General features: G+C 37.2%; 1 protein-coding gene across 6 annotated transcripts; it reads left to right on the plus strand.

Annotated features, from left to right (window-relative positions):
• The first annotated feature begins 6221 nt into the window (after positions 1–6221).
• LOC107796432 (tobamovirus multiplication protein 2B) lies at positions 6222–13453 on the plus strand. 6 transcript variants are annotated; one of them, XR_012693977.1, is made up of 6 exons: positions 6229–6455; positions 6957–7022; positions 7115–7179; positions 8769–8859; positions 12260–12331; positions 13147–13453. XR_012693977.1 is itself a non-coding variant. In XM_016619198.2 (6 exons), the coding sequence occupies exons 1-5, from the start codon at positions 6306–6308 to the stop codon at positions 11873–11875; spliced, it is 399 nt and encodes a 132-aa protein (XP_016474684.1). In that variant the 5' UTR covers positions 6229–6305; the 3' UTR covers positions 11876–11920; positions 12260–12327. The 6 variants fall into 6 exon arrangements, 5 of the variants coding, with proteins under 5 accessions (XP_016474679.1, XP_075075337.1, XP_016474682.1 ...); XM_016619198.2 differs by lacking the exon at positions 13147–13453 and adding an exon at positions 11849–11920 and having other exon boundaries at positions 12260–12327; XM_075219236.1 differs by lacking the exon at positions 12260–12331 and having other exon boundaries at positions 6223–6455; positions 13057–13453.
• Positions 13454–13695: the final 242 nt, after the last annotated feature.

Genomic DNA, 13695 nt, shown 5'->3' on the forward strand with positions numbered 1-13695 from the left:
CCTCAACTTGACAACATGAACAAACATGGCGTTTTCCTATAGCTTCTCTACTTCACAATCTTTGGTAAGCCAAGTGCCCCAGAAAACGAAAAGAAAAAAAAGATGAAGCTCTCACTGAAACTCCAAGACCAATCTCAACCCCACAACCACCAAAAACAACCACAAACTCACCCTCTTCTCCTCCGTGCCAAAATCCCCATTTCCATTTTCAACCTTCCTTTCCTTTCTTGCTTCTCCACTACCACCCACCACCCTTCTGATCTCTCCCTTGCTCTTGCCACCAACTTCTCTTCTGGCCCCACCCTTAAACTCTCCTACTCCACTGCCTCCCCCACCGCAACCACCACTACCCCTCCTTTAACTCTCACCCTCAAATCTGGAATTGGGGTTTTTGGGTCTCCCAAGAACTCACCTTTAGTCATTTCTGCTAACTTTTCCTTTTCCCCTCTTCAACCTAATCAAAATCCCACTTTTACCCTTCTTTTCAAACCCCAGTTGGGTTCTTTTTCACTTCGTAAAAGCACTACTTCCGATCCGGGTTGTAATTCTAGTTCTGTGGGTAAGCTGAATGGAGAGGGGAATTCCTTTGGGTTTGTTCCTTTGGAGAGGCCATCTAGTTTTAAGGACTTCTCAGTGGAGGATTATGCTAAAGATTCTGTCTTTAAGGGGATTGCTGTGATGGCTAAAACAGAAATGCCTTTGACAAAAAGTGTGACGATGGATTGTCGTTGGGGTGTGAATTTCCCTAAGGATTTGGGGAATAGGATGCCGTTTTTAAGTGTGAATAAGATTGGGATTAAGAGAGTTGATGAAGTTAAGGAGGTGAAGGAGAAGAAGGATGAGAATCTAGGCGAAACTGAGCTGTTGAAAGGTATGTGTTTTTGGATGAAAAAGGAGATGGAGATGCTGCAGAGAGAGAATAGAGAGATGAAACATAGGTTTGAGGAAATGACTATGGGGAATGCGGTTAGGCATGGTGCTGGTGAGAGAGAGTTTGTAGGTGTGCAGGTGGTTGAGAATTCGAATTCAGGGGGATTTGAGGAGTGGAGGAATAGGAGGAAGAGTGGGGGAGAGAATGCAAAGAAGGACGAGAAGAAGCATGCTTCGGATGGGACTCGGGCTAGTGATGTTGAGAGTGAGTTGCAGAAAGCAATTAGGGCTGCTTCTTCAACGTGAGTTAGCTAATTGTCTGCTAATTAGCTCGAGTAAATAGTTAATGATTACTTTCTTTTTTAGTATGCAATGTATATGTGAATGAGCTTGCTGTAACTTAAGCGTGATACCTATCTCCTTCAGGAGGGTTAGATTGATGAAGAATTTATAGTTTTGCTTCTCTCTCTAGATATCGAGAAGGCCTCAGGCCCTCCTCTTGCAAGTACCGTTTCAAATTGTTTATAGGTTGACGATTGCTTTTCCATTTTATTTTCCTTTTGAGTTTATTTAGAAGTAACAAGAACATTTGGATATAGACCTAGGGATATTAGTTTTTTTTTGGGTTTTTGATAGACATAGAACATTTTCACTCGTCAAATCAGGGGAGAAAAAGGAGTATATCAAACATGAGCATGCTTGTAAGACAACGACATAAGCTACTACTGTATGATATTGGGAGTACTCGTAAGGGGAAGCTGATTTTTTTGGGAAACCAACTTGAGGAAATGTACGAGATTGAATTACAAATCAATGAGATGTTTGTTGACTAAGTCTACAAGTTGCGAAAACAATATTAGAAAATGTTGAGCTTCATCTTCATTTAGTCCCTATTGGAAAGCAATATGACAAGTGTATAGTTGAAATATCTATACCTTGCATTTAAGTGTTTCCTCTCTCTTGAAGAAGCTTCTCTTTTCTCGTTATTTCCTCTCTCTTGAAGAAGCTTCTCTTTTCTCGTTTTTGTGGTAAATAGAGATGACTACATTTGCTTCTTTGCTCATTCTGTTTGTTAATTTATGTAAAGCCTTTCATCATGCATAGATTTCTATCAACAAAAAGTAGTACCTAAGCATTGTAATATTAAAACAGATTAGAAGTTCAATTATGGGCTCATACCAGGTTGCTTTTGGTACTGAAAATGGTCTTTTTGAAAATGCTACATCCCCTTATTTCTTCTGTTATGATAAAACTGTGAAGATATCACCTCCAGTCATTGTGGGTTTGATTGAAAAAATAAAGGTCTAGGACGAGATCTCTCCTCGCTAGAGAAACACTGGTGGCCGTGGTGGATCAGACAGCTGCTGACACCCACTCTCTGAATGGAAATTCCACATCTTTCCATTTTCTGAAATCATCTTTGTACCAGCTTCTGTCTTTCATTCCCTTCCGTCTGTACCCTTTCCTTGCTGTGCAAATGGGTAGGTGCTACAACTCCAACTGAACTCAGAAATAACTGCAGTCACTTGTCCCAAGCAACCTCACCCTACTCTAAAGCCGATCTCCCCTATGCAATACCCTCCTTCCCTCTTGTTGGCCACAAAGTCACGTGGTGACGATAGTGTCCTCTCTCAAACTATGGTCATCTATAATACGCCCATACCATGACCAAATAAGCCAAACATGTTTAATCATGATGAGGATAGTAGTTTGGGATGTGCAAAGATTGCAAGATTGATTCAAGTCTAACCAACTTTCAAATTCCTAAGCACTGTGCAACAAAATTGTTTGCTTTATTTTAGTGTACTTCTCATGGGTACATATTTCGAGGGGAATGTTAGTGTAATATCGACAAGCTGAATGTTGGATTTACTTTTCCTCCTGGTTTAGACAAGGGGTGGCGCAAAGGGGATGGAATTTCATGTGACGTATCGTTTTTTATGAAGAAGTTGCAAACTAGTAAGATCCATAAAGGACTGGAAAGAGATTGGTATTCCAACAGGTTGAACTTGGCAGATCATTGAGACTTGGAAGTGTTCCTTTCCTATTCTTTATATTTTTCTCCTCGTCGTTCTTATCTACTACTCTTAGGAGAAGAGTGGTGTCTAATCCTGTTATTGTGAATTGCTTTGGGGACTTGCATTTCCTGAATGTCTGATCTCTATTATGAAAGTTATTGTGGCACTCAAATAGATCAATGGTCCAGCTCCCAGAGACTGCTTCTAGCATATGCACTACTCCTGAATTCAACAGGATTGTATTACACATAAACTTGTTTTTCATTTACCTTATCACCAAATAAAAAGAAAAAAGAACTTGTTTTTCATTTAGGGCTTTGGGAGTAATACTCCTGAATCTGTAATTTGATGAAGAATGTTTTTGTAGGAAATTCATTGTTTATCCGACCTTTTTGTCACCAGGATTTCGTGCCATATCTCGGCTAGCTTCATATTTGCTTGGATAGAAGTAGTGGAATTTTTGTGAAACTTTATGTGCTTCCGGAAGATAGTTTTCTATTATAAGATGCTTCTGGGGGGTTGTTTTACCATTGAAGACTGCATAACGCACTTCTATGTATACCACTCAGTATACCTTGCCATGCTTCAATTGGCAGCCTCTTGTTTATCTGTGCAGATAATATATTGTATTTCATGGGGCTGTTGGTTTTTACGTAGCGGTGTTGATTGTTGAGAAGACATGAGAGATATGTCCTATTTCTCCATACTCAACCATCCCTATGTTAAGAGCAAGTCTAAGCTATTGCAAAGTGTGCTCATTTGCAAAACTTGACCAGTTCTACTACCCCGAAGTTGTGAACTTTAACATAAAACTTTGGAATATATATAAAAGAGATCAATGCCAATTTTAAACTTATACAAGTCTATGAGCCATCAAGAATGTCCAGTTTCTAGACATCTTAATTGTTGTCGGATACTTGCAAATTTATCGTCTGTGCTAGTCTAGTTGTTTCTTTGTTACGCATACCGTCCATTTGTCTTGTCTTGAATTGAATCATTTTCACCCATCACTATTTTCATCAAACTATAAATACATGAGGCACATTAAACTTTTATCACTTTAACTATGTTTAATTAATATATATTCTCAGTTTTTTTGTAATCTAATTGTGGTAAATTAATCTAGTTTGACGTAAAATGAAGGAAACACTGATCATATTTATCCGGATTTGCGCTGCAAGAGTTTCTCCATTTTTTGTGCTCGAACCCTAAACATATACGAGTAGAGTAATTTCATCCCTCCCATCTCATTTCTTGGTGGTTCTTCTCTGGATGAATTTAAAGATATTAATAAAAATAGTTAATCAGAAGAGCTTATTATTTTGAAAAGGTAAATTGGTCAAATTATAATATTTTATATTAATAATAAATATTTATTTATTTAATTAGAGTAATAAATAAGTTAAAATAACTGTACAAAACAAAAGTTGGTAAGGTAAAAGGAGAAATGAAAAAGGGGGTGTTTGGTACCAAGGAAAATATTTTTCGGAAAATGTTTTCTAATTTTCCCATGTGTTGGCTTAAATGTTCTGGAAAATAATTTCCTTATGAATTTATTTTCCTCCAATTGGAGGAAAATATTTTCCTTATCAAGACAAGGGAAAACATTTTCCAAAATTCCTTCTCAACCTTCCCCACCCTCACCAACCCACCCCACCTCCTCTCCAAAAAAGGCTTTTTTTTTTTTAAATTTCAGTTTTTCCGTTACCACCCCACCCCCCACCGCAAAAAAAAGTTATTTTTTTTACCTTATTTTTTTTTGTAATTTCAAATTTCTGTTTTTTCGTTTTTCTGCACCACTCACTCCAACCCCCCGAAAAAAATATTTTTTAAATATATTTTTTTTATTTATCGGTTTAAAGGTAAAAATTTTACAAGTTCCAAAATTATAAGTTCAGATGTATATGTGTTTGGAAGTTTATGTGTTTAGAAATTATAAAGTTTACGGGTTCGAAACTCCGCGGTTTTGAAAGCTTAGCGGTTCGAAAGTTTATGAATTTGTGGGTTCTAAAGGTTGTTGGTTTGAAAGTTTATGACTTTATGTTTATTATATCTAAATTATTTATGAATACTCTTGAAAAGTCATTTTTCTTAATTTGCATACCAAACACCGGAAAAATAAATAAGATTACTACTTATTTTCCAAGAAAGTATTTTCTTGTAATACATTTTCCAGGAAAAACATTTTCCGTTACACCAAACACACCCAAAGTGATTACTGTTATGAAAACTAAAGGTGAAGGTGTTTTTCTATGAGAAATTTTCATAAAGAACTATCTTTTAGTGGTAATTAGCATCTATAGATACCATTTGCTATATTACGGATTGTAGATACGTTTTCTGTTGTTATAAGATGTATTAGATATATTTAAGCTACTGTATTTATGAATACAGTAGCAAAAATAGGTGTGAATCAGGGAAGTCCAGCTAATCAGTTGTTGTATTCGAGTGTATTCATGGAATGAAACATGGGATTACAGCTAGACAGATTATTGTATTCGAGTGTATTCGACTGTATTCATGGCGTGAAACATGGGATTACAGCTGGACAGATTATTGTATTCGACTGTATTCACGACGTGAAATAGGGGATTACACTGTTTTTAAACGGAAAGTGAATCAATTAACATAATAGACTCCTAATATAACTCAACAAACGCAATTATAACACACAAATTTTATATTTTCAGTTATAAAAAAGATTCTCAACCGAAAAACACCCAAAAAACATAGCAATCTTTAGAGAAATTATATAATACATTTGAATGCATAAATTATATTAATTTTAAAAAAAACATATGAATACATTCATGGAATATAGCGAGATAGTGAATACAATGAAATACATAGAAAACAACGAGATACATTGAAATACAATGAAAAGAATGACAATGAATATAATGAAATACATGAAAATACAACGAGATACATTGAAAAATATTAACAGAAAATTTAAGTTGCTCAGCTCCCAACTCCATCGTCTTTGTTCAAGAGCAACCCTAATATCGAAGCAGCATCAGTATCTAGTAACTAATCCTTACAATTATTGGCTTTCGGAAGTATGTGTCGACCCTTGGTTTCGGAAGCATCGAATTACCTTTCTTTCTTGTACTAAGATGGAGTTTCAACACTTGGTTTCATTCTTGCAATTCTGTCTCCTTGGTCTTTCTTCACTTTTGACTATTAGAATGGAGGAAATCGAACAGAGTAAAAATAATATAAAGCTTATTTTATGGCTTAATGGTAGGAAATGATTATAAATATATATTTGACTATAAAAAATCAAAAGATAACTATGGAATATAATTTGTTAAAAGTATATTTAATTAAAATAAACCAGCTATCAACCTGTTTACTGTTTGGGGAATTTGCACAAACAAAAGAGCAGACCGGGTACCCACGAAGAGAGGAGTTGGGATGGCAACGTCGACGTCGACCGGCAAAACTGGCGGCAGCAGCAGCAGCAGAGATGGGTCAGCGAAAACGATGGTGGCTGATCAAATCACTCAGTCCATTCAGTCCACCTCCAATCTCCTCCATCTCATGCTTCAGTCCTCCCCATCTCAGGCACTTCCTTTTTTTTTTTGTAAAATCCATCATTTTCTAATAATTAATTATTAATCTGCTTGTTTGTGTTCTTATAGCTAGTAGATTATTTGGTTTTCCTCTAATAGCTAAATTGTCTTCATCGTCATGCCCAAAAATGCTATATGCTGCTCCATATATAATCAAGATTATAGTTGAACTTCAAGGCAATAAGCTTCTGATTAGGGATTTTTGTCGAATCACTTCCAGCTTTGCTCTTATGTATCAGTGTATATTTTACCTCTATTGTATTGCCCCATCCATTTCATTTCAATTTATATAACACTCTTCACATTTTGAGACATTCTAAGTTGTGAGATGCCACTCCACTAAGAATATTGTTCTATACAATCTTTACAATTTTCAATAGTTCTAAATCATTTAAAGCTTTTGATCGAATGTTCTGGTTAAGGATGTTTAAATTGATTGTGGCCCTAGTGTCTACCACGTGTCTCGCTGATAGATTTCTCGATGTTGGTTCAGGCCGAACTGATGAAGCTACCAAAGACTCTTTTTGCTAAGACACCTACAATCAAGAATACAGAGCTGGTATGCAGGACCTCATATTGTTATAATTTATGAGTTTTAATTAAGATGAACCTGGAGGAAGCCTTCTATTGCTTTTATTTTCCTCGTTGCAGGTATTGGAGCAGTTGCCTCAGGTGATTTCAGCATTGGATGCTCATATGGAAAACGGGTTACAAAGGTTGGCCTTTTTCCCCCATTCATGGCATTACAGTTGACGAAGTTACCTTGTGCTTTAGATTTTTTCTTTCAAAGTAGACTTTTTACATGCATATCGGTGCTTGTACACAATGTCAAGGCTTAAATGATCCAGGATTGATTGTAATTGGTATGCTGATCACTACTCAGAAAATTATTTTCCGCTAAAACGTATACCTTGGCCTTTACTTCAGAAAAAGAAAGTAGCTTCAGGGTCTGGAGCTAATTAGGTAATGCTCCAGTGGAAAAGTTTACATTGAACTGCTCTCTTTGTAGCGCGAGAGGAAGGGAAAAGAGGAAAGATTTGCATTATGTGTAAAGTCTAAAGAGAATGAGATCTTAATATAAATCAGTGCTTCTAGTCTGTTAGGGTTGGCACCTCATCTTTGCAAGTTAGGCATTAAGATGTGATTTACAACTTTCTTTCAATAAATTACTCCAAATTTGCATGGAGTTTCACATGTTTAACCATTAAGGTTTGTGTTTAATAGGGTAAAGTAGAACTTTTGCAGCTTCAAAAAGAAATTCAAGTTCTTAACTATCACAAAGAAAAATAGAAAAAGAAAATTAAGGTTCTTTTGAGATTTAAAAGTAAAACTTGAAGCGCCTAAAAGCTATGTTGCTCGGACTCTCCGAAAATGTCGATGGGTGCATGTCGGATCTTCCAAAAGTAGTGCATTTTTGGAGGATCCGACACGTGTATGGCAGCTGCTTTGAAGAGTCCGCGCAACATAGTCTAAAAGAGCTTTTGAAGGTTATGGTGATTGGTGGATAATGATGATTATTCTGTTTTCCTATAGTTGGTTTGTATGTCGAGAATTGGTAGAATAACAACCTGAGTATTGATATTGAGGATCTAATACTTTGGCATCATTTAACCGGATAACTAGATTTAAAGATTACAATCTTTCCATACTTGTAAGCTTCATAAAAATCTAAAGGATGAAGATTAATGGATAGATGGAAGAAGATGAAATTGACCACAGACTGCACATCAAGCTTCTGAGTAATACATTTTTCTTTCCTTTAGCCGGAATATGGTTTGACTGACACCAAATATTTGGCATAACTGGAAAGGTGAAGGTTGATCTGTCAAGTTCTTCATCTTCTATATTTCCTAGTATGGTGCAATTTAGGTAAGTCTTTGTTTACATTGTAAATGGAGAGTGGCGTACTTCATTGGCTGAGATAACTCCTTAACAGATATGTCCAATAATAACTCCTTAACAGATATATCCAATATTTGAAAAGGAACACTTTGATCAGTCTTGTTCATGTTGTTGTCAATCCACTTTCATTTTTGAGCTTTGTTACTGTAGTACTTACTTCGAACCATCTTTAGGGCAAGTTTTAGTGCAATTCCTTGTATAAGAGATGATTATCAGCTAATGATGATGAAGAGGCGATTCAAGACGAGATCAGATATCAGTCTATTTGATGTTAGTTTAGTCATACTTCCATAATGGCAATGCAAATTGCTCTCCTTAAGATGGAAGAATCGTTCTTCCATAAGTCAGTTGTCTTTGATCACTCAATTTTCGACTGTTCTCATGTCAAAGTTAATGCTTGCAGTGTTCCTCAGCTGAAAACTGTAATGCAGCTGCTCTCAAACATGGAAAACTGCCAGCTCAAGACCTTATCTAGGGCTCAAGCCACTCAGCAGGTATTAGAAACTTTTTTACCCCCTTCCCCCACCCTCGAAAGGGAATCCCCCCGTGCCCCGGCCCCACCCCAAAAAGGTATCCTCACTCTCTTGTTGGATTGTCATTCATTCATATATTATGGGGTTTATCTAGTTTTCTAACTGAAAAACTACTTAGAGTCAACATGTGTTAGTTTAGACACCTCTTTAGTTGTAGCTTACTATGGTGCGAAAGTAAGGCTGTATTGTGGTCCCGGCCCGGGCCAAACGGGCCTAAACGGGCCTGGGCTTGAGGCGGTCCCAGGCCAAACGGTCCCAATGTGTGGAACCGGCCCACGGTGGTCCTAAGCCCACATGGTCCCGGGCTAAATGGGCCGGGCCCGCGGGCCTAACGGGCTTTTTTCGTTTCGGGCTATTTTTTTTTAATTTTTTTTTATCTAAGGCACTTTCTTGTAAACTATATATGTATATACTAGTATAAATTGCTTATATATAGCTATATATAGTATGTATATATAAGGGTGTATTATGTGTATATATAATTATATATTGCCTTATGTAATATATATTGCCTTATATATATATATATATATATATATATATATATATATGTGTGGAACCGGCCCACGGTGTTCCTAAGCCCACATGATCCCGGGCTAAATAGGCCAGGCCCGCGAGCCTAAACGGGCCTAACGGGATTTTTTTGTTCCGGGCTATTTGTTTTAAATTTTTTTATCTAATGCACTTTCTTGTAAACTATATATGTATATACTAGTATAAATTGCTTATATATAGCTATATAAATATATATAGTATATATAGTATGTATAGTATATATATATATAGTTTATATGTATTAGAGATATATATATATATAGTTTATATGTATTAGATATATAATATATATACTATATCAAATTTAAACACAAAATAAATTGCAAAGAAATATTCAAGGGAATGTCTTATATATTTTACTATTACGACATTAACAAAGAATGACAATATCTTTCTTAGTCTTCCTCCCCCAATGGAATGAGCACAACAAGGTACTAATACCACCATTAAAAGGAAAAAAAACTAAGGAAGATGTGCCGAAATACAAGTTACATGTTAGTCTATGTATTATCTCTAACAAATCTCATAAATCCTTCAAGGTCCGGAGGAATTTCCGTTGGTGGTGGTGGAAAAGAAGCTTGTTCATCACCGCTTTCGGGCGAAGCAGCATCTTGCGCAAGTTCCGCTAGCATTTCTTCATAAGCGTCATCTATCTCCGGTTGTGATTCTGCAAGTCCAAAATTTCTTCTTTCCGAAAGGATCCAATCTCTGAAGAGTACTGATTTTTCCAAGCTCTCCCTCATAGACGCTCTATGATCACCGATTTGAAGTCTCGCTTGACTGAATGCGCTCTCCGATGCCACTGTTGAAGCTTGAACACTTAAAATATCTCGAGCCATCCTTGAAAGAACCGGATAGTGTTTTTGTTTGTTCTTCCACCATTCCAAAACATCGAAGGAGCCGTCGGGATTCTCTGATTCAAGTCCCTGCGACAAATAAATTTGAAGCTCATTTAGTTGTGAACTATCACCAAAATTATCACCTTGAGAACCCCTGAACTCCGTCCAAGAACTAAGGATTTTTAGTCCCGTAGTTCTTTTAGATGCTTGCGAACTAGACGAAGTAGGAGTTGGAACATTTGGTCTAGCTTGATCTAAGGCAAGTTGATAAGCATTATAAATAGTTTGAGCATTTATTTTAATTGAGGCTTTTGCATCTCCAAGTGTAGCAAATTCCTCAGCTGAAAGTGATAAAGCGTTATAAATTTTTGAATACCAAAAGTGAGGACCTCCTAATTTCATTGTAGGATTTAACAATGCAGCAACACCAAAAATAGGGAGGATAGGGAAAACATATTTTTTAAACTTAGCTTTCATAGAATTAATAGCTTCTTGATAAATTACTCCATCTTCTGAAAATTGAGTAAATAAATCTACAAGTGCTGCAATATAAACTAAACAGTTATTTATATTTATAATATTTTGGTTCCGAAGCCCGGTACAAGTTTAATATAATATTTAAGTCATGTCTGTGAAATTTGGTGAGAAACGGACTGATTTGACGTGATTCGGACGTCCGACTGTGAAAAACTAGGAATTTCAAATGTTCTTAAGGATTTCATGTGTTTTGGTGCTAAAGTTATAGTTCTAGGTGTTATTTTGGCTATTCGATTGCCCGAACAAGTTCATATGATGTGTTAAGACTTATGTGCGTATTTGGTTTAGAGCCCCGAGGGCTCGGATGAGTTTCGGATAGGCTACGAGATAACTAGACTTAGGAAAAGACCTGGTGTTGGATAGTTGCAGAGATTGCAGGTCTCAGCTCTTAGCAGTGCGGCCGCGGAGTGAAATTCGCGAACCGCAGGTTGAAGAACGCGGTCGCGGTGGAGGGCTTTGCGGACGCGGTAGGGCAAGGCTCAGTTTCGCGGACGCGCCCATAATTTTGCGGACCGCGGTGAAGGTTTGTACCCGCGCTCGGGATTTAGCGACCGCGGAGTGAGGATCCGGGGGTGCAATATAAATGAGACTTTTCATCTATTTTTCACTTTTTCAAACCCCTAAAACATAAGAGGCGATTTTTCAAATACTTTTTCCTCCCCAAATCATAAGTCAGTGATTCTTAACTCATTTCTTTCACTCTTTTACTTTTTTTTACAAGATTTCATCTTAGAATCTAGGATTTTCATGGTGGGATTGGGAATTTTTTGGGTAGAACATAGAAATTTTGAAATTTGGGGATGTAGACCTCAAATTGAGGTCGGATTCCAAAACCAATTGTATATCCGGGCTCGGGGGTGAATGGGTAATTAGGTTTTGGTTCGAATTTCGGGTTTGGACCAAGCGGGCCTGGATGTTGACTTTTGTTGACTTTTTAAAAAATGACCTAAATTGAATTCTCCGCTATCGTGGGTAGTTCCTAAAGCTTAAATTGAATCGTTTGGTTGGTAATTTGCTAGATTCTATTGGTCCGGAGGCTTGTGTGAAAGGAAAACCTGTGATTGAGCTTTGAGATCGGCCATGAAATCGAGGTAAGTGTTGTGGATAACCTTAGCTTGAGGGATTAGGTATTATTGCCTTATTTTCTGCGTGTTTGGTTGTTGAGTACGATGCATAAGTGAAGTGACGAGTGGTAGAACATAGAAATTTTGAAATTTGGGGATGTAGACCTCAAATTGAGGTCGGATTCCAAAACCAATTGTATATCCGGGCTCGAGGGTGAATGGGTAATTGGGTTTTGGTCCGAATTTCGGGTTTGGACCAAGCGGGCCCGGGTGTTGACTTTTTAAAAAATGACCTAAATTGAATTCCTCGCTATCGTGGGTAGTTCCTGAGGCTTAAATTGAATCGTTTGGTTGGTAATTTGCTAGATTCTATTGGCCTAGAGGCTTGTGTGAAAGGAAAAGCTGTGATTGAGCTTTGAGATCGGCCGTGAAATCGAGGTAAGTGTTGTGGCTAACCTTAGCTTGAAGGATTAGGTATTGTTGCCTTATTTGTTATGTGTTTGATTATTGAGTACGACGTATAGGTGAAGTGATGAGTATCTATACGTTGCTGTTGGGTCGTAGCATGCGAGTGAGTCTTATACTTGGTACTATTGTATTCTTTGTTCGTACGGATCATGCTTAGATTGGTTATTCTTCATGTTAAACAAATCTTATCATGTTTTTCCTGAAATTGATATTGCTTGAGTATTGACTAAAGTTGAGATTTATGTTGTGAAGTGAAATATTAAAATGGGGTTAGTTATTGACAATTCCCTTGCCGTGTTGATATTGTTCTGTTGTTTGGGTGAGGAAGAGTGTAAAGCACGAAGGGTGATACCGTGCCGTACTCCGTGAGTGATAATGCACGACGGGTGATGTCGTACCATGCTATGAGAGACTTAATGCACGAAGGGTGATGCCGTGTCGTTTCTACTGTTTCTTGTGGTGAGAATGAGAGTAAAAGCACGAAGGGTGATGTCGTGTACTTGTTGCTATGTTATTACTTTTGTTAGTGCAAAGCATGATATTTACTGCGTTCCTTTACTGTGCAATTGTTAGGATTTGATATTCCCCTCAGCATGTTTTCCCCCCCTTCCCGTATTATCTGTTACATTTTCGTTTGTTATTATTTTCTCGTATATGATTTAACTACACATGTTCATGTTATTGTTGTGTCCTAGCCTCGTTACTACTTCACCGAGATTAGGCTCCGCACTTACCAACACATGAGATCGGTTGTACTGATACTGCACTCTGCACTTTCTGTTCAGATTTCGGTACCGAACCTTGTTGATCAGAGTTGGGTTGCTGCCTTCAGTCCATCAGGAGACCCAAGGTAGATCTGCTGGCGTTCGTAGACCCTGGAGTCCCCTTCCATGTATCTTATCTTCCATGTTTTCTTGTATTTCGAGAACATATGTATTTCCTTTAAACCACTATTTGTAGTAACTCTTAGAAGTTCGTGGATGGTGACACTAGATTTTGGGTAGCCGTGTATTGGTGTTTAGACTGTTATAAACTTCCGCATTTTATTAGATCGTATGTTTAAAATTATTGTCATTTAGTGAATTTTTTAAAGAAGTAGCGTATATTAATTTTTACATGTTGGCTTGCCTAGCAATCTTTTGGTTAGGCGCCATCACGATCCCGATGGTGGAAAAATCTGGTTGTGACAATAATTTTAAAAAAATACGGAGATTTCAAAACAGTAATTAAGGGCCCGTTTGGCCATAATAAAAGATTCATTTTTTTCGAATTTTGTTTTACTCTTTGTTCGAAATTATTGTTTGACCATGAAAAATTCAAATTTCACTTAAAAG

The sequence above is a fragment of the Nicotiana tabacum genome, chromosome 8, assembly GCF_000715075.1.
Source record: "Nicotiana tabacum cultivar K326 chromosome 8, ASM71507v2, whole genome shotgun sequence".
In the NCBI taxonomy this organism is placed as follows: domain Eukaryota; kingdom Viridiplantae; phylum Streptophyta; class Magnoliopsida; order Solanales; family Solanaceae; genus Nicotiana; species Nicotiana tabacum.

Excerpts from the sequence above, each read along its gene's own strand:
- LOC107796432 (XM_075219236.1), top strand. The coding sequence starts at position 6,306 with ATGGCAACGTCGACGTCGACCGGCAAAACTGGCGGCAGCAGCAGCAGC. Across the intron at positions 6,456-6,956 it reads TTCAGTCCTCCCCATCTCAG|GCCGAACTGATGAAGCTACC; the intron begins GCACTTCCTTTT and ends ATGTTGGTTCAG. Across the intron at positions 8,860-13,056 it reads GGGCTCAAGCCACTCAGCAG|CCTCGTTACTACTTCACCGA; the intron begins GTATTAGAAACT and ends GTTGTGTCCTAG.